This window comes from Malania oleifera, chromosome 4, assembly GCF_029873635.1.
Source record: "Malania oleifera isolate guangnan ecotype guangnan chromosome 4, ASM2987363v1, whole genome shotgun sequence".
NCBI classification, from domain to species: Eukaryota; Viridiplantae; Streptophyta; class Magnoliopsida; order Santalales; family Ximeniaceae; genus Malania; species Malania oleifera.
Window position 1 is genome coordinate 73,539,227 of NC_080420.1, and position 21,375 is coordinate 73,560,601.

Here is a 21,375-nt window from a genome sequence, read left to right on the forward strand (position 1 = left end):
AAATAGTCCTAGAGTCACCACCCAAAAACCGTCTAACCCTATCAAGCACTTACCCTTCAAGTAAGGTAGGACTATCGAACACTAGCGCTATGGAGCTTTATCCGCTCTTCCACCTGGGGCTCCTGAAATGTTCATATAATTTGGGGTGAGACACCTCTTAGTAAGGGAAGATAAACTAATGCCAGTGTGTGGCAACATGAGTATTTTTGTGTTATACATATATAGTACATAAACATACTTGGTAAAATAGTCTGTATCATATCTGAGAAAACATATATAATCATAATATGGTAGAACATACTGAATTTTCATAAACATATTTCATCTCATATAATAATAATAGAAAACATCCTGGAAGGTTAGCTACCTAGTGTCATGTCTTATCCCCACATGACTGGGTTGTGCAGCCCGAAGGCAAGACCCGACAAAGGCTGGCCGACCACTGCTAGATCAAAAGCAAAAGTCTGTAAGTACGATGGGTCTACCTCTATTGGTCTGTACACCAGGGGTGCCAACACTACAATAAACCACATCAACTGCTATTCTCCCACTGCCCCGTACGGCTAGCAGTAGTACTAACATATCATGATCGTGATCATATAGCTACAGTACCGTGCTCGTGAAAGCCTAAACTAAACCAACCAGGTTCTGATATCATATAACATATTTCCAAATAATGATACATGACTATTTTATAATAATATTTGTCAAGTTAATATCATTATATCATTTTCATAATATAATATGAAAATTTTTGGCTCTTATGCCGACATTTCGTATTTTATCATTCACGACCTGTACGCTGTATTACATACCAGATAAATTTCTCGGCCCGTACGCCGACATATCTTATACATGGCTCGGTCCGTACGCTGACATATCATATAAAGAAAACTCTCGACTCGTACGCCGGTATATCATATAAAGAAAACCCTCGGCCCGTACACCGGTATATCATAATAAAACCCTCGGCCCCGATGCCAGTTTATCATATAAAAACTCTGTATCATTTTAACATTTTCCCAGAAAACAGTAAACCATACTTATTTTGCAAACATAGCATTCCATAATAAATTTTACTCATGCCACACAAAATGGGTATTACTCATATTTAAATCATATCATGATTTACAACAATATTTTCCAAACATAATGCTAATATATATATATATATATATATTCCTAAAATTAAATGCTGTAAAATTATACATATATTCTCATGAAAAACAATTAACTTAATTTATCCCCTTACCTAATTCCTGAAAAAAACCCTTAAAATAAACCAATCCTGCACCTGCAGGGTTCCTTGTTCAACACCCTGAAAACAACATCTCCCAAAACAAAATTTCAGTATTTTCTTCACTACTTCAATTACAGGAAAGTCTCAAACACTAAATACAAACTTTATCCTAAACTTAGGATGGAGTCCAAGCTAGCCCCATCGACGATTTACTCTAGCAAACGTGAAGAGAACTTTCCCAAGAGTGTCGTGGCGGCTTTGGATCATCGATCCGGCGAAGAATGGACCTAGAAACTTAAAGAGAAGGGAGGGGAACCGAAGAGGAGAGAGAAAGAGAGGTTTGTGTGTGAATTTTCAACTAAAAATGAAATTTAGGCCTATTTATACACTGGCCTTCATCGACGAGCCACCTCACTTCGTCGACGAGGTCCAGAAAAAAATTCGTCAATGAATGCTTACCCTCATCGACGAAATTCAAAACTGAGATATATCCTCTCGATATCTTCTCGCCGATGAGACACGTCCCCGTCGACGAGCCCCTTATGTGTGCTCATCGACGAACTCCCTGTTTTCGTCGATGAGACCTTGTTTAAAAACTCCAAATACAATTGTTTTTTCTCCTTCTTTCATTATTTAAATACCATAATTCTTCGGGTCACTACACCGTTAGGTGCCGATAAAGACACTCAGATTCCATCCCGTAGAACTAAGGTATCAATGACGTCCTCCCGTGCTGCTTCATGAAGTTTAGTTCGTTATTAGGTAAAGCAGTGTAAGATGGTGTAGTGGTGTATATAGGCTGCAAAAAATCCATAAGCGTGCGTAGTCCAAGTGTAGCCATATTTTCTTCAAAGCTCAATTCTTTAATTTTTTATTTTTTATTTTTATTATTTTTATTCTTTTTTTCTTCATGAGAAACATTAAACTAACGGGAAAAACACTAGTTTGAAACTAAAATTGACATTCCCTGACAACGGTGCCAAAAACTTGACTCATTCTAAAAATGAGCATCTCAGAAGCTATCCCAAGTATAGGAGTTCTGTCGTGTAATAATTAGCCTAAGGGCTAGATTGTCTCCTTAAAGAATGCAGTTTAGTTCCAAAATTTGTGTAATTCCAAAAGAAATTAAGAAAAGAAAAATGACTGAACACAGTTCAGATTCAGTTTTTGAAATTTTTGGGATTTTTGCTATGAAACTTAAAATAGCGTAAATTCTAACTGGAAATTTATCATGCATAAAAATAAGTAAATAAATGTCAGATTCAATACTAGAATAATGAAAGAAACAAATCCTACAATCATTCTATTAAATAAAAATACTAACTTTAAACATAAACTCTAACTAAATAAAAACTCTAACTTTAATAGTAAAAATACCCAAAGAAAATATTTAAATGCTAACAAAGACTCCAAATAAGAAAAACAAACTGAATAATGACCCAAACAAATATTAAGGATTCAAAGCAAGACTTAAAAAAAAAAAAAATCTAAACTGAATAATTTAAACTAAAATAAAATTCAAACCATAACTTTTTATTAAACAAATATACTAAAGAAATGGAGTAAAAGAGAGAGAAAATTCAATTTAAAAACTAATTAACAATATTTAAATAACAAGAGAATCAAACTAATTTTTTTATAATAAAAACAGATCCAACAATTGTTTAAGATTCAAATAAAAAATAAGGAGAGAGAGAGAGAGAGAGAGAGAGAGAGAAGAGGAGACAAGTCATGAAAAGCCTCTTGCGGCAGCTAAAGCTGATGCCCTCAAAAGAAAAGCTAAAGAAAAAAACTAGCTCCCCTACCAACTAATATTTTGTATATATATATCCCTTTGCTATGTTGACTTTTCAACCCTACAAAGAAAAACCTACAAACTAATATCCCAGTAAACCTCTTCACGCCCCCAACACACAAAGCCAATTTCAATCATACTAAAACTCGTATCTCTCAAAGCTCAAACACGAAAGTTGTATAGCTCTTTCTCAGCTTTCCCTAGAATTTTGAAACGTCTCGATCGGAGCTCGGACGAGAAATTTACGGCCAGATTACGAAACAATGCTGAAATAGTCCATAAAAACAGCGTAGGATAACTTCACGTCCGATTTCGACCTTGATGAAGCTAGTATCTCTCAAAACTCGAAACATGAAAATTGTAGTGAGTTTTCTTATCTTACTACAACATCTTGAATCATCTGAATTGGAGGTCGTATGAGAGTGTTACACATAGATTATGAAGTACCGTCGATTTTTAGCTTCCAATAGTTGCCCTGCAATAAAAAAATACCAAAAATTTATAAATTATTCAATAAAATCCAAATATTATAAATAGAACACAATGTTAAAATATTGAGAGTAATTATACATTTAATTAAAAATATAATTCGTAATGCATGAATTAAAATATCTAATTACGCAATTTAAGCGCGTAATTAAGACGGAATAAATTACAACCAATGTGTGGCAAATGAGTTTTACTTGAATAACATAATTATTAATTCAACTATAACTGTGATAACATTTCAATGTAAAATATATCATAAATCACACCTATGCCTTTTAAAATAAGTTTTCTATTTGAACATACTTTTAACAGTAATAGATAGTTCCCGTTCTCCGTAAAACTATATACATTTATTTATATAAATGTGAAAGCTTTCCTAGATGGATAACTGTATGCATGAATTAACCCCGCATGTTTGGGTTGTGCGGCCTATGGGCTGGACTTAACTCTAACTGGCCTACCAAGCTAAGTCAAACTATAAACCTTTGTAGTATGATTGGCCCCCTCAACCTAGTCCTAATTGCCAGGTAGCTCCTCATCTCTCCTCTTGGCACAATCGATTATCATTCCACACTCTATCGAGATGTGTAGTTGCACTATCTATACTGTATTAGCTACAGTACCGTGCTCTGTAATCTACTTTGGTCCATCAAGGTTTTGATACTATATAATATTATTTCTAGATAATATTGTTTTACCATGATTCTATATAAACTGAAATAACCATGATTCTGTATAATAACTGTAAATCATAACTTTATAATAACTGTATATCATGGTTCTCTAATAACTATAATTCATGGTTCTGTAAAAGCTGTATATAATCATGGTTCTATAAAAATTGTATATAATTATGATTCTGTGAAAGCTGTAAAAATTTCTATATTAAATCTCTATATTATATCTGCTATTTCTCATGCTACACAATTTAAATGAAACTTTTATACTATAATCTCTACGGGAAAAACTGTATTTTCCTGCTATATAAAAATAATTTATATCATTTGCAAAACTTTCTTGTATCCCAAAATTTATGAATTTTCACAAACATATAACAAATGTAAAATTCAAATCCAATACTCTAGATTTTATATTCTGTAATATCCAGTAAATCATATGCTAAAATCCCATAAATACATGTTATACTTTAATTGATAAAATTTCTGAAATTAACTGGCTTAACTTATTCCTACCTGATTATCGAGAGGCCTGCTAAAAATCTCTATACTCACACCTGCGGCATTTAGAACTCAAAAACCTTGAAGTTATGTATTTCCCCAGAAAAATATCACATTTACATTTTCCAAGGCCCACATACTCTATTTTATCAATGAAACTCCAAACAATTAAATATTTATCACCCTTACCTCATTTCCTAGGGAAACGCCCGCAGGGACCCTAAATCCGTGCCTGCGGCGTTCACACCGAAACTCTATATTCCATACATCCCAATTTATCAATTCAACTCCAAAATTATGTTCATATTCACATTCTTAGGCCTATACACCCATTAAACCAGTTAAACCACCAATCAATATCATAAATAACTTCTTTACCTCAGTTTTGGGGTGGTGCCTGAGATCCTCCAAACACAATTATGCTCCGGTCAAATTGACGAGGATCGCCGCTAGGCCTTAGATACAAAGTCTGATCATCGATAGGGCGAGTTTAGAGTGAGATAATAAGGAGAGAGAGGGAGAGGATTCACAGCTTAGAGAGAGAAGGGATAGGGTTTTGAATTTTTACAAGAAAAAGACATGCAACCCTTTTATAGTATTCTGTCCGTGGCAAAAATCGTTGACAGTTTTCTTAGGCTTCTAGAAAACCGTCGACGACTTGGTCTTTAACCAAACCGATTTTCATTGTTTACTCTTAACTTGGCTGCGGTAAAAATATAACCGTCGATGGTTTTGTCCTCACTGAACCATTTCCCTCTTTTCTTCTATTTTTCTTATAATTTCTATTTTTTGGGTCTTTAGAATATATGATACTCAGACAATTGATTTTGGATCTTTGACGCTTCTTAGTTTTTATTCTGATGATTTGTCTCAAATTTTCTTCATTTGAATTGCAACAGATAAATGTAACCATCGACGGTTTGATGAAATCGTCGAAATCAACATTAAGTAATTAATATTAAAGGAAAAGTGATAAATATGTCACATAGTTCTCTTACGTTTGATAATGTCAAAACTATCATTTTAACTCGTGATTGACTGTATGTATAGTTGAGGAGATGTGCTTATTTAATTATATTTCTATGTTATTGTAATTACTATGTATTATGCAATGTTTATTTTTTATATTTTGAATTTTGAATGGAATTGAATGCTTATAGTTTTACTTATATGAATCAAGAGTTGTTACTTAATATAAAAGATTGAATGATTGATATAATTATTAAAAAAGTTAATGCACAAACTAATTGCAAGTTGTAGCATACAACTTAAATTATTATGACACAAAATAAATTATTAATAAAGTCATATTTGAAAATTGTGGGTTATTATGATGAATTATGTATCTATTTATCATGAATTATCCTACTCGAAATCATCTAATTTGTCACTTAAATAAATCGAATATGAATTATAATTTCATTACCATATAATTCGCCTTTTCTATCACGGATTATCCCACCCGTACGCTTTACTAGACCTAATGACTACTTTATAAATCAACCATCCTTTAGAATTCATTCGGCACGAATACAAAGGCTCCATGAAAATATTTAACGCCATAACACCGCATTTTATAGCCGGATTTCGTTGTTCTCAGGTGACGTGCCATCTACAACTCAGCGCGTAAATGTCGTCAAACTTCAAGCGCGTGGGGGAAAAACGATCCCATCTCCACGGGCTACAGCCGGTGCCCTTGAGAAGAACCCCACGTAAAACCACCCCAACCATCTTCTGCACCTCTCATTTGGCCGACGCCCGTTTTCAGACTTGCATTATATCTCGTAGAGCGAAAAAAAAAAAAAAAAAAAAAAAAAATCCGGAAAAGCCAACACAAAATTCGGAGCGATTCTTGTCCGATTTCTGGCGAAAACATTTCCGTCTGGTCTTCCTATTCCTTCTTCTAGAGGAATCTCTTGCCCCGGCCTGCCGGCACCGTGGAATCGAAATCTCCGGAATTGGATGGGGCGGAGCGTAGTGATGCCGTCGGCGGTGATGGCTCACCGCCTCACAGAGGCCTCTAATTGGTGGAAAGAAGTTAACGACTCTCCTCTCTGGCAGGATCGCATTTTCCACATCCTCGCTGCCCTCTATGGCGTCGTCGCTACCGTCGCCCTGGTACTCTTTATCTGTCTGTGCGCGTGTGCGCACATGTATCATTTACAAGGATTGTTGATTAATGTCCGATACTTTTATCTAGGGTTTGATTGGTATGGCACGAAGCACAATTGTAAAAGAAAATGAAGAGATTGTGAAGTGTTCAATTTTGTATTTCCTAATGTTTAAGCTGCTACAGATTTTAAAAGCACAGAATTAGCTAAGCTTAGCTTTCCTCTGGACTCTAACATGCAAGACTGCCCCTGCTATCTTTTCCTACAATTCTCAGTGATCAAGCGGAGCCTTAGTTGATATATTCGATGTAAATTTCATTTAGTCCCATACACTTTTGATTTGAATTCTCGTGGCATTTTAGGTTCAATTGGTTCGGATACAATTGAGAGTACCAGAGTATGGTTGGACAACGCAGAAGGTCTTCCACTTTCTCAATTTTGTGGTCAATGGGGGTTTGTATCGTCAATTACAATTGATTCAATCTTCTTTGTTTTCTTCACTGATTATCTAATATGAGCTGAATATGTTTTTGCCTCTTTTTCAGTTAGATCACTGGTTTTTGTATTCCGTCGTAATGTGCAGACCTTACAACCTGAGGTACAAACCAGACTTTGATTTATTTATTTATTTTCTAAATTTATTTTTTTGACCTGTTTCTAATGTGTGGCTTGCTGTGGTATATCTGTTAGATTATCCAACATATTTTGCTTGATATGCCAAGTCTTGCCTTCTTCACCACCTATGCACTTTTGGTTCTGTTCTGGGCAGAGATATATTATCAGGTTGGTTTAGATTTTTGTTTTCTTCTTTAGCAATTGCACTTTTAACTGCATAGTTTGGGGTCCACTTTGACTTTAAACCCTAACCTTTTAATTTTGATACCTAAAACCCTAAAGAAAATAAATTATTTTTTTAAAAAAGAAGTTAATATCTGACGAATGTTTCATTCATTGATGGAAATGACACATGTAAGTATCACGTGACCTTATAATATGCTTTAGTTGATAGATAGATTATGACCATCAATTGTGGAAAAGTATTAATTATTCAATGACTACTACTCAATTTAACTTATAGATTCTCTTTTTGTTTTTTGATCACTTGCATGTGGAGACTCGAGAGAGAAATGAATGATATTTTTCATATATAAATGTACCTAATGTATCTCCTTCGTAAAGGGTTTCCCCATAATGGCCATGAACAGTTGCTCCTAGAGTGGCTAAAAGTGTTAGTCAACACTTGACCTAAAATTTTGAGCTATTAGGTTGTGATACAATAATGTTTATCAAGCATTATTGCATTAACATGTGTTAAAACACAAACATTAAGATTTATAGTGAGGCTGACTCCAAACTATACGGTTTAAAAGTGTAATTTACTCCCTAAGTATTTTTTTGGTTGGTTGGTGGTCAGTTGATTTAGCTTTAAATTTGTGCTAATATTTAACAGGCACGTGCTGTATCAACAGATGGGCTCAGGCCGAGTTTCTTTACAATAAATGCTGTGGTTTATGCTATTCAGGTGAAACTTCTTGCCCATGCCCTCCCTTTTAGGCCTGACAATGGGGGAGTCTTGAAGTTGGGTTTGTCCTACGTGGAAGCATAACCTTCGTTTATGAAACAATAGTGAAGCTATTAATATTTTCCTACTATGTTCATTTTTACTGTCATATATTATTTATTTCTCTTTTTTTTTTTTTTTGGTTAAAGTTTGGTGGAGAGATTAGATTGCAATTGGCTGGTGATGTTAGAAAAATTAGTTACGCCTGAATGGCTTCATTTTTTGATTTGGAAAATGAAGTTTTATCTTGTAAACAGTGTATCAACGCGACTTAATTGGGGGAATTTTCTTATTCATTTAAACAGTGTGCATTAATTGTACTGGAGAAGCATTTGGAATTCTTTCAAAATTTTTATTTGGTCCCACTGGGTCCCGGGGGGGGGGGTGGTTGCTGAGGTAGGTATGTTATATTAATTTCTATATCTTTTTTCTTTTAAATAAGTGAGGATAAAGTGTATTTAGGTATTAGAAGTGGCTGTAAGGGGCATGTTCAGCAAAGTTAAGAAACTAAGAATACTTGGGCTTATTTTGAATTGAGACTTAGGGCTATTGACAAGTATGTATGGTTTGATGGTTAGTGAATGAATGGAACTAGTTTAGTCTTTGCCATTTTTAGGGACTGTAGGCCTTTATTTAAATATCAATTTTGTTTTTGTTTCGTTTTTTGCTTGGAGGAGGAGGGGGGTGTAGGGGGCAGGTTGAGGTCTCTCAATGTAAACTGATTAAGGAACAACACAAAAGTGAAGAAATGGCTGTTATATTGGGCAGGTTGAGTTTTCTAGTTATTTAATCTTTCAGATGTATTTCGGGCTGTACCCAATTTTATATTTAATTTTGGGATTTGGGATTGAGGATTTGAGAATTTAGGATTTTACCCACTGTCTTTTATTTGCATTTACATATCAACTGAGAGCCCCACATTGAGTCACCACCAACACACCACTGCTGCTGTTGCCATCTACTTTTGATGATTAGCACAACCACCAACCATCTGTTGCCTTCAGCCCTCACATCATTCTCTGAAACTTTCCAAGACTACCACATGACATCCATTTTTGCCCATAACCCATAATTCCAATCAAATCCTGTTCTCAATCGAAATTTCTAGCCTCTGCCCAATTGGAATCCTATCTGGCCATTGCGGTGATAGGAACACCATCCAAATTGAAACCCCTGCCACATCACCTCTAGTTAGGATCTTTGTCTATCCTTGTTGCCATCGCACATCACCATTGTTATCTTACTTGCCAGCTGTGACAACTCATTTCCATGCAGAACAGGTTTGTTCCTTGTCAGTTCAAGTTGGCCCTTGAAAGGGGATAGCAGCTGCAGTTATTCTTGTAAACTTGAGTTAACATTAGGGCAAGAAAGGAAAAGAGCAGAGAAGAAAATGGAAGAGTCCTGATGCGGGGAGATTGACCCTCAGTGACAAGCTGGCTGTCAACAGGTGCAAGTTAAATTCCCTGTTGGAAAAACCTCTTCCTGTATATGAACCCTACTTCTGTTAAATAATGCCAGCATTTGAGGTCCAGCTCCTTTATGTTGGTGTTTTTATTTTTTTTTTTTTGGGGGGGGGGGGGTGGGATCACACAAAAAATTTTGGAGAGCTGGCAGATTCAAAAAACACAACTGATAAAAAAAAAAAAAAACTTGAACCTTTTGTTTTTCAAGAATTTTATTTAGGAAACTATAATTAAAAAAATAATTAGGAACTGTATTATTGGGCTTTTTAATACTGGATTGTAATTTTACATTTGATTTGGAATTTGGAATTGAAAAATTGTAAAAGAAATTATTTTCTATATAAGATTTTAACTTAGGTTTAGAAGATTTTTAAAATTGAAAGAAGTAAAATGGAAACGTGATAAAATAATGACTTCTTCATAAATATTATTATTGTAGAAGGTTCTTTGAATTGCACCCACACACCCATAATGGGTGTTTGAACATTGTTTGTAATTTTGCCCTGCAAGTCATCTACGTGGGAAAATTGCCTCTTAATTGATTAGTGGTTGATATCCAAGGCAAATACATGGTGCGTTATTGGGCCTGGTCATCGGTTTGAAGGAACGGAAAAATTGGACTTAAAAATATTACTTGTAGTCGACATGAGTGATGAGTCACGTGTTTTAGTTTTGAGAACTATGTGATAACATACATTCACAAATATGTGATATCTAGTGGTACCCTAGCACAAGGCTCCCATGCCACCAGGGATTGGGGGAGAGCATTGTGTACGCAGTCTTACCTCCTCGCTTGGTGAGAATTTTTTTTTTTGTGATTTGAACCTCCCCTTCCATTCCAACATTAAAAAAAAAAAAGAGAGAGAGGAGGGAAGTACCATACAAATTTATTTTAATATGAATTTTGTGATGGCTAGCTCTAAATACATTTTCCTCTTTTTGATAGAATTATAAAAATTCTAGAGGACAAGATGTCCTCCAATACTATAAATGAACAACTGCAGGAGAGTTACCACTCAAGCCCTTTGCAAATCCGTTAAAAGAAATACTCTGAAACACCCTAGATGCAGAAGACCAAGGAGAAGCAAGGAAGACCACTCTTCTGACAAGAAGTAAGTGTAGCTTGATCATTGAATATTGTAGACTATCTTTCCATCTACAAGCCCCCAAAATTACAAATGCATTACCACAAGAGGACAAGGATGCCCACATCATAGGGAGACACCCAAATCTTATTGGCAAGGGCAAAAAGATTACACCAAGTGGTTTGGCCACCCAACAATGAAGAAACAAATGTTCATTTGTTTAAGCACATCACACAATATTGGACTGGATACTTTGTTAGGCCTTCTTGCCTACTACATGTCTGTAATATTAATCATGTTTAAACATCAAATTCCAAAAGGTTAATTTAAAGGGAACTTTAGCCTTCCAAATAACTTTCTCCATAGGAAAAGGAAGAGAATTTGCGGATTTCCTCAAATGAACCAAAAAAGATGTTGAAAAAAAGATACTTGAATTTTCACTAATCGAAGTATGAGTATCACTTTAAGGATTAGAAACAATAGACTTAACTATCACCTCCAAATTTACAAGTTTATCCACCTCTCTCTCATTAAGATTTGGGGGAAAAAATGGAAATCCCATGGGAGAGAATTCCCTTCCAAAAAATTAAAATATAGAAAAAGTTGGATAATTATGGACAGTTGTGGATCCACGGGGGATTGAGGGGGTTCTAGCCTCCAAAATTTTTTAAAATATTATTATACTTCAATTAATTTTTCATTAGTACATATTACAATACTGTTCCCTTAAATATTTTATTTGGATTTAAGGTGAATATTGAGATTGGTTAGGACAATTAGAGAATTTTCTCCTCTTTCTAAAATCTCTCTATTTCTATTTCTAACTTTGAATCTAATGTCTCTAGTGATTAATGTATGTGGCGTCCCTCTAACCCTAAGGAACAAAGTATCTTAGTTAGAAGGCTTTTTTCTCTTATGTTTTTTCACTCTCTTGGAGACTTGGCTTTGTTTGTTCGCTAAGTGCCTTGATGAGATGTTGTGGGATGGGAAGTGTACTCTGGTGGTCGAAATGAAGTCCTTCGACTTGGTTATTGAAGAGGGGAAGCTTTGATTTACTTATAATCAAGGGATATCACAAGGAAAGAAGGATCCCCATCTTTCCAGAGATGGTAGACTTCAAATGGTTCCTTGAATCTTGGAAGGAATTCTGGACTTTGAAAAAAGCCATACCCTAGGCAACTTCTTGGTTTCGTCGAACTAGGAACAAGGATAGAACACTCACTTTGCAGCTGAACCTAAACAAATTTGGGAATTGCCTTGTCCTTATTGAGACCAACAGTGGTGGTTGCAGAACCCTTGCATTTTTGACTAGGTATGAATCCAAGGGTTGGTTGAGGATCTCCTCTTTGGCATTCGAGTTGGGCCACCATTTGTTTCTTGCCACAAAGAAATGTTCAACTTCTATGGTCGTTCAAAAGGTGGAGAAGAAGCCCACAACCTCCCCAGTGGATTTGAACCCTCTCCTTAACAGATCAACTCCCTTGTGTTCCTGCCTCATTATCGAAAGCCTTTTGAGTCTATTGTTGGGTGGTGTCTTGATGCCTAACTACAGGTTGGGGGGGGGGGGGAGACAAGTATTCTCGTGCAATCCTTCTCGAGTGTTGTGAGGGAGAAGAGCAGTGCTTCAGATGGCTCTTTTGATTTCCCTTAGCAGGATAAAGGCAGGCCTAAAGCTTTTGTCTTGTTTGAGGATGTCGGAGAGGGCCTTAACTTGGGCCTTGGAGCTACAAATATGGGGATTTTTTTTAGCCTTGCAATCTCTCTTGACTACTCAAAGTCTACACTCCACTCTTTTTCTCTCTTTGAGCTTCATGATGGTCCTTTTGAAGCTGCCAAAAAGTTGGTCCACTTTGGGAAAGCTGTCCCCTCACAAGTAGATAAAACTCAAGAAGATGAAACTCAAGAAGAGGCCGTTCTAGTGTAGGAACCCCCTATATCTCGAGCTATTGCTGAAAGACTAGCCCTTGTTCAAGCCCTTAGCATTGGCTATGACACTTTGTGTGTCAATCCCAACTTTGAGGATTTGATTGATAGACCCAATTTTGATGCTTTGAATGACTTGGACTCAAATAGTATCCACTTCAAGAATCAGGTATTTTTTAGGGTCCTTCAGAAGTTGAAATTAGTAAGCAAAACTATAGGTGTGTCCTACAAAGGGTTTGAGGATAGAGCCTTAAAATTGTTTGAGGATATTGAAAGAAAGAGAAGAGAAGAGATAGGAAGTAATAAAAAAAAAACATTGGGCAGTATCAGAAAGTTGGATACCAATAGGGAATTAAAGCGCTTGGAATGCATAGTGAACTATGGGAAAACAGGAGGATGCTGCCCTTGTATTAAATCATGTTGAGGAAAATCATTTCTTGGAATATGAGAGGTCTTAATGACAAATTCAAGAGGAGTAATTAAATCCTTTCTTAAAGATTGGAGGGCAATGTGGTGTGCTTGCTACAAACTAAGGTAGAGACAGTAAAGCAACTCTTGATCAATGGCCTTTGGGGTTGAGATGCATGTGATTGGATATCCCTTGGAGCAGTAGGCAGCTTAGGAGGTATTCTTGTCTTGTGGAAGCCTAGTGTTGTGGAATTGTTGGACCACTCCATCAACTCCTTCTTAGTCTCCTATTTGTTCAAAAGCATGAATGGCAACTTTTAGTGGATTTTCACAGGGTTTACGACCCAAGTGAAGGACCCTCTAGGTCTCTTTTTTTTTGGAATGAGCTCTTTAAGATTAGGAGTAGATGGGTTGCTCCTTGGTTCATTGGAGGTGATTTCAATATGATTGTTTATCCGCATGAAAGAAGTGGGGGCATCCTTGAGACCAGTAACATGAGAGAATTCCTTGACTTTATCAGTATGAATGCTTTTATTGATCTCCTTCTCATTGGTGGTAATTTCACTTGGTCCAACTCCAGGGAGCTGCCTTTCTTTTCAAGGATCGATAGGTTCCTAATTTGATTGAGTTGGAATTTCACTTTCCTAACATGATTTAAGTGTCTGGTTCTTAGGCCCATTTCAGATCACTTCCTCATCATACTTCTCATCGGGGGAGTTAAAAGGGGGCCAACCCCCTTTTGCGTCGAGAGTATATGGTTAGAGCGCGATGGTTTCAAGGAGTTAGTGAAAACTTGGTGATCCTTTATTCAGGTCACGGTGAAGGCTAGTTTTTTGGTAGTCTCAAAATTGAAAGAAATAAAAGAAAAGCTAAAGATATGGAACAGAAACACATTTGGGAAGGTCCAAATGAAGATGACTGTTATCCTTTATGGCATCAAAGAACTTTATGAGCTGGAGATAATCCGGGGTCTTGATGATGAACTGAGAGCCAAAAGAGCTATGCTTAAGAAGGAATTGAGCAAGGTTATTAATCTTGAAGAAATGTATTGGAGGCAAAAATCCAGAATTTTATGGCTCAAGGTGGGGTATTGTAATACAAATGTCCATCGTAGAAGTAACATCTTGTCTCACATTGAAACTGGGAAAAGCACATGATGTAGGACAAGAAGCAAGACCTTGTGAAGATCCATGTTTGAGACTATTTAAGAAGAATTGGATTGATAATAGTTGAGTTTAATTAGTAGTTTACTATGTGTTCAGTATTAATTAGAATAGGGTTATGTGTATTTGGGGGTTGTTTGTAATATTTGTGTAAAGTATTGGTTTGTTTATAATTCTTGTAATTTTAGGGATGTGTGTAATTTTATGTGTTTAGGCATTCTTGTAAATAGTGTGTGAAAGCCATGTTGTAAGTTAGCTGTTTATTAGTTTGAATTGTTGAATTGAACGTGAGGTTTCCTTTGGTACCTCCTCTCTCCTCCCTTCCCTTTCCTTCCTCCCTTCTATTTCTTCTAAATTCCCCCATGGCTGCAGAACCTTGATGCTGCCCCTGCCTCATCACCTTAACTAGGGAAGAGGATTTTAGGGAAAGTATTAGTGATTTTTATAAATACCTTTGCATTGAACTTGAGTCTTGGAGAGACCTATAGTGGATGGCATCAATTTTCATCTCTTAGTTCAATTATCGAGGTGTGGCTTGAGATACCCTTTGATGGAACAGAAGTCCTCCAAGCTATTAAAAATTGCAATGGGGATAAAGCTCCTGGACGGCTTGGTTTCTCCTTGGCTTACTTTTAGGATAATTGGAGCCTTCTCAAGCACGACTTGTTAAACGTGTTTGAGCAGTTTCATAGATCAAGAAAATTCACCACTTGCATCAATACCACCTTTGTTGCTCGTCTCAAAGAAAGTGGGGGCTGTTGACATCAAGGATTTTTGCTCTAATAGCTTGGTGGGAAGCGTTTATAAAATCACTGACAAAGTCCTAGTCAAGAGGTTCAAAAAAGCAATTGCGGAAGTCATTGGTCAGTATCAACATGCTTTTGTCGTTGGAAGACAGATTATGGATGCTGCCCTTATTTGATAATGAGATGGTGGATGCCTATCTAAAGGAGGGAAAAAGGGGAATAGTCTGCAAACTAGATATGGAGAAAGCATTTGATAATGTCAACTAGAACTTCCTTTATCTCCTCAGGGTATAATAGGCTTTGGGGAGCTCTGGCGTGGTTAGATTGCTCAATGCATCAAAACCCTAAGCTTCTCAGTGCTCATTAATGGCTGCCCTTCTGATTTCTTTCACTCATCAAGAGGCTTGAAACAAGAGAACCCTTGTCTCCCTTTTTGGTTTATTTTGGTTATGGATGTGCTTAGCCTCATGCTGATGAAAGCTACTGAAGGAGGGATCTTTAGAGGTCTCAAGGTTGGCAGAAATGGAAGGCTTATAGAAGTTTCTCATCTCCTTTTCGTAGATGATACTATTATTTTTTGTGAAAAGACCCCCGTCTTATCTTTATCTCCAATTCATTTTGCTAGGGTTTGAGGCTATCTTAGGCTTGAAAGTGAACCTTTGCAAAAGTGAGCTTATTCCAATTGGAGAGAACACAGAGGGGGCCTTCCTTGTTGGTCTTCTAGGTCCATTAATTATGTTGGTCTCCCCTTTGGAGCCAAATTCAAAGACAAAGGAGTTTGAGACCCTATTGTCGAGAAGTTTGAAAGGAGGTTAGTAGGATGGAAAAGAAATTTCCTATCAAAAGGAGGTAGACTCCCCCTTTTCAGGAGCACATTGACGAATCTTCTTGTTTATTTCATGTCCCTCCTTCCCTTACCGGCCTTGGTAGCTAGGAGATTGGAGGGAATTTAGAGAAGATTTATTTGGGGAAGCTTAGGGGAGGAGTGTAAATATCACCTTGTTAGATGGGGAGTAGTTAAACAACCCATTTGTTCGGAAGGTTTGGGGTTTAAATCCCTACGCACTTACAATAAAGCCTTCCTTGGGAAGTGGATATGGAGGTTCATGAAGGAGAAAGACCACTTTTGGTGGGATATTTTGGTTTCTAAATGTGGGCTTGAGCATAATGGTTCGACAACACGCAATGGAAGGGGACCCTATGGAGTGGGAGTTTGGACATTAATTAGGAAAGGATGGGATGATTTTTTCCAATTTGTGACATTTCAAGTGAGGAATGGGGCCAATGTTTTCTTCTGGCATGATGTGTGCCGTAAGAACAGTAATCTTAGAGGTGTCTTTCCTTCCATCTATGACTTGGCTTGTGACAAAAATGCCCTTATCAGTCATCATCTTCAAATCACTGATCAAGGAATTTTTGGGAATATTTCTTTTTCTAGGAATGTGGCAGATTGGGAACTTCATGCACTCTTTGACTTTTTACAGAATTCTCTATAAATTGCATTACCAAAACATTCCCAACAAACCAAAATGGGCTTTGGACAAAAATGGTGTTTCACTGTTTAATCTCTCTACAAGAAGCTCTCTTCGATGGGAACTGATTGCAGCAACTCCCTTTCGATTCACATTTGGAGGAGAGCAGCCCCCTCAAAGGTTGCCTTTTTTTTGTTTGGGAGTCTGCTCATGGAAATATTTTAACCCTTGCTGCAGATACGAGGGCATACAGTCATAAATAGGTGTTTTCTTTTATGGCTGATGCAGAATCAGTCAACCACATTCTTCTCCACTGTCCCTGTACAAAGAATTTGTGGAATTTGGTTCTATCCTTGACTGGACAGCAGTGGGTTATGGCAAATTCAGTTGGAGGGGAGATTTGGGCTTAGAAAGGCATCAGAGCTATCGAGGAGAAGCAAAAGGTTTTGAACATCATCCTTCTTGCCATCCTTTGGTGTGCTTGGAAAGAAAGAAATAAGAGAGCCTTCAAAGATACGACTATTCCGCTTCAAATTTGCAAAGACCAGTGGTTTGCTGCTGTTTCCAGCTGGCTTAGTGGGTAAATTGTTAATGATCATAGTGTAATCCTTGATGTTTGAGGCTCTTTAGAGTGGTTGATGTTTTGTAACATGGGTTGGCATCCCCTTGATGCCTTGATAATATATCTTTCTCTTTATTGATAGGAAAAAAAAGATGTTAAATATATTCTTTCTCTTTATTTGCTGCACTAAATAGTAAAACCTAAATCCTTCATTCCATCTCAAAAATACGATTTTCTCTAACTTCTCATTTTGCAAGGCCTTTATTCTTTAACAAATTATTCTAAAAAGACATTGCTATAAGGCTAATAAAAATCAAGACTTGATAAAAATAATTTTTAATAAAATATTTCTCTCTCTCTCTCTCTCTCTCTCTCTCTCTCTCTCTATTTTTTAATTTTAATATATTTTTTTTAAAATAAAAACTCATAGAGTAGGCTAAAGAAGTTGGCTCTAGCCTCTAGCATTGATAGAGCTATATTTTAATTGTAATTTTATTTCATGCTTTTATGTAATTTATCCTTTAATGAATATATTTTATTGTATTCTTTATTGTATTTATGTTTGCATATTTTTTATATATGATACATATGTTCATATCTTTTTTTTGTCCTAGATAATGACTTTTAATTTATTAATTTAGTTATTGGATCAACAATTTCATTGGGAAAAACGTAACTATAAAAATTATTGTTATAAATGTAGTTAAGATTATTTATAATATATAATTGAATTAATATTTTAATATGTAAAATTTAAGACTAGAATTTTAATGCAAAGATTTTGTGGCTTAGTCTAAAATAATGAAGTAATCAAGTTACAATAAGATGTGAGAAAATATTTTATCGATAATAAAAGAAGAGAATTCATTGATAAGAGGAGAATTTACAAAAAGGGTAAAAAGACTTCTCCCGTAAAAATTCTGGAAGAATCCAGAAACAATAATCTAATAAAACAAAAATTTGAAGAAATAATATTAAAAGCAGAAGATTCGTCCATTACTCGTTGAACTCTTGAAAAACTAACTCCCATAAAGCAGCCAAAACCAACACACCATACAGAGACCAGCAACATACTCCCAACAACACTGCAAAAATACTGCGTCTCCCAAGTGCAACCCTCTCCTTCCTTCTACCAAACCCCTCAAAATAAAAAGACAACAATTCCTCCACCGATGCCACGCAGGCAGGCAGACCCAAAATTCTCCCATCATGCCAAATAAATTACTCCAGATACTCCTAGCGTGGTCAGTGTAAAAATAGATGAGGTGTTGTTTCAGAGCTCAAATAACATAGCACGCAAACATTTGGAGATAAGTCCTTCAAAGGTCTACTGATCTGCAATAGGTTATTAGTATTGATTTTTTTAAGCACAATCAGTCACATGAAAGCTTTAATTTCTGGGGGAGCTTTGGCCTTCCAAATAAATGAATATAAGGAAAACAAGAATTGGTACGGGTCAAAAACTCAAGAAAAGATTTACAAGAATGCATCCGGAATGATCCAAAACCCAAGACCAAGACCAAGTATCCCTAGCTTTTGAAAGATAATAATTGTTAAATATCGACATTGAGGATGTAAGTTCCAACAGGTCTCTATCATTAAGAGATCTTCTAAAATGGAAGTTCCAAGAAACCAGAGGGCTACCCAAGTCAACCACAAAGAAAGATATCATACTATCTTGCCCTCAACAAAAACGAAAGAGATGAGGAAAAGATGTGGCTAGAATATCATTCCCCAACCATGGATCTTTCCAAAATCGAATCTGAGAACCCATTGCCACTGCAAATTTCATGTGAGGCATAAACAAGGGAAACTTTTGAGAAATAGATTTCCATAGGCTCTCCGATACTTGCTTCTATTCACACACTGCCAAAGATCTTCAAGGGGAAAGTGCCATAACCACTTAGCGAAAAGGGTGATGCTTTTAGATACCATATTTTCAAGACCTAGCCCTCCCTCCAATTTAGACCTACCTACAATTCTCTACCCACCTTACTAAATGAGAAAAATATAAAGTATTGGATGTTAAAATTGTTAACAATTCTATTCCCTCCACCCCCTACAAACACCTGGCCTGGGTTGGGTTTGGGGGGGGGGGGGGGGGGGAGGCGGTGTCAACCAAGGGTGTCAATAGTTAGTGCTTGGGTCTTCCATGTTGGAGTTGTTTAGTTTGAACCTTGGTATAAGGTGGGAAGGGCTAGGATGGGAAATGGACTACCTCACGTTGTGTAACAAAGCCTAGTGGGCTTCCAATAGATTTAGAAAAAGCCTCTCCTCCCCTTCCCACTCTCCTCGCAAAATCTTGAATCCACGACTTATTATGGGTGAAGAAAGTCGAACTAGGCATGGAAACAAAGTTGACAAAACCAATCATATAGCCTATACAGGAAAAACAGATGTGAAATATGGGGAGCTTTTAATGAATCTTGTAAGTAGAATAAGGGTCCGCTTGTTTCATGGGGCCTATAGATGTTGGACCCACAAGGGATATAATAATTATGCTATGCAGTCCACTGCTATGCCGTTCATCCAATTCCAATCTTACAAAAATTCTTAGCTTGTGAAACAAATGCACCCTAGTCCCTAAATGATCCCCTTAATATCCCATTGTCCCATTCATTTTGACAAAGACCATACTTTCTCTTTATATCTAGACCACCTTTTGACTTAGGTCACAACCGCCCAACTAACTAAATGATTTTTCTTGTTCTCAAACATGTTAGACCACAAGAATCTCTCTCTCACCATCATTGCAATCCCTAGAAGAAATCTGAAGAGAGACAAAAAAGTAAATGAAAATGCCCAACATTTTGAGCTTCTTGCGGAATTAGTTTTATTGAGCTTTGAAGTTGTCAATACCAATCTTTAGGAACCTTAAATCTGACTATATACTTGGAGTTTGGAGTGAATGTCTTCAAATTAAGCCAGAATTGTTCATTTTCCCTTATGCAGCCATCCTTTAGATTTTTTAGCACAAACATTTTTAGTCAAACCCTTGCAGAGGTGCTATTGCTTATTGATCCAATGGTATATGACTCATTTGGAAAAGTTTGCTTTGCTACCATGGATTAATGCTGAAAGATATTAAAATTATGATAAAGGAAGGAAGAGTTTGTGCAGGATAAATCAGTAGAGATGAAGGGCTTTGGGAAGATTTTCACATTGGATTGATGAAGAAATTCCAATTAGAGAAAACTAATATTTGTTCATCACGTATCTCTTTTTTTTTATCTGATTCTCTGTTAGGAGGATATGTTATTTTCCTCTTTGTTTCTATTCTCTATTCTTGATTATTATTATTATTTTTAATAATATTTGTTCTTCTCATTGCTAAGCTTGGTCAAGTTAGATTATTAGTGAAATGACCTTGCATAAGCTTCTTAAAAATTTGTGTCAATAATTATGCTGGTAAGATTGTAGGCCAGCTAGGTGCTGTAGTTGTTGACTATAGGTGTGGGGTCATGTTGGCTAGTCAGCCCGAAACAAGTAGGTAATTGCCTTTGAATCTCTATAAATTTATAAGCATATGAGGCTTAGTTCTTGTTTGGAACTTGGAGAACACAAAGGGAAATAAAAGAAAGGATGAGCTAGACCACTTTTCCTTGTTTAATTATTGAGGAAAATAACTAAGAGAGAGAATATATAGTACCAAAAATAAAAGGAATCGAAGTTGTTTTATCGTGTTCTACATTAACAACAACAACAACAACAAGCCGAAGTCTCCCACTAGGTGGGGTTGGCTACATGAATCCTTTTCCGCTAATTCACCCGATTGAGAGCATTTTCCTCTACTAGATTAAGAGATATTAAATCCTTCCTCATTACCTCATTCCAAGTTATGCCTACCTATACCCTTTTTCAATCCATAAACAACAACTAACTCACTCCTCCTCACAGGTTCGCTGCTAAGTCCGCATTTCAAATGCTCAAACCATCTGAGCTGCCCCTCCTTTATTCTATCTTCGACCGTGTTATGCCTAGATTATTGCGTGTGTGCTTGTTTCTTAATTTATTTTTTACTATTATATCACTCATCCACCTTTACGTTCACATTTTGAAAACTTTTATTTTTTTTGTACATGTTTTTTAGTAGCCCAACATTCTGAACCATAGAGCATAGTTGACTTTATAGCCGTCTTATAGAAACTTATTTTTTAATTTTAAGGTTATTCTATGATC

General features: G+C 36.3%; 1 protein-coding gene across 1 annotated transcript in view; it reads left to right on the forward strand.

Annotated features, from left to right (window-relative positions):
* Positions 1 to 6,225: 6,225 nt before the first annotated feature.
* The window catches only part of LOC131153133 (protein TOM THREE HOMOLOG 1), a 29,182-nt gene continuing 14,032 nt past the window's right edge, over positions 6,226 to 21,375 (forward strand). Inside the window, exons 1-5 of the mRNA XM_058105212.1 lie at positions 6,226 to 6,820; positions 7,176 to 7,266; positions 7,359 to 7,411; positions 7,504 to 7,596; positions 8,264 to 8,335. Of these exons, the coding sequence (XP_057961195.1) occupies positions 6,665 to 6,820; positions 7,176 to 7,266; positions 7,359 to 7,411; positions 7,504 to 7,596; positions 8,264 to 8,335 (465 nt within the window). The 5' untranslated portion in view covers positions 6,226 to 6,664. The remainder of the gene's footprint in view (positions 6,821 to 7,175; positions 7,267 to 7,358; positions 7,412 to 7,503; positions 7,597 to 8,263; positions 8,336 to 21,375) is intronic.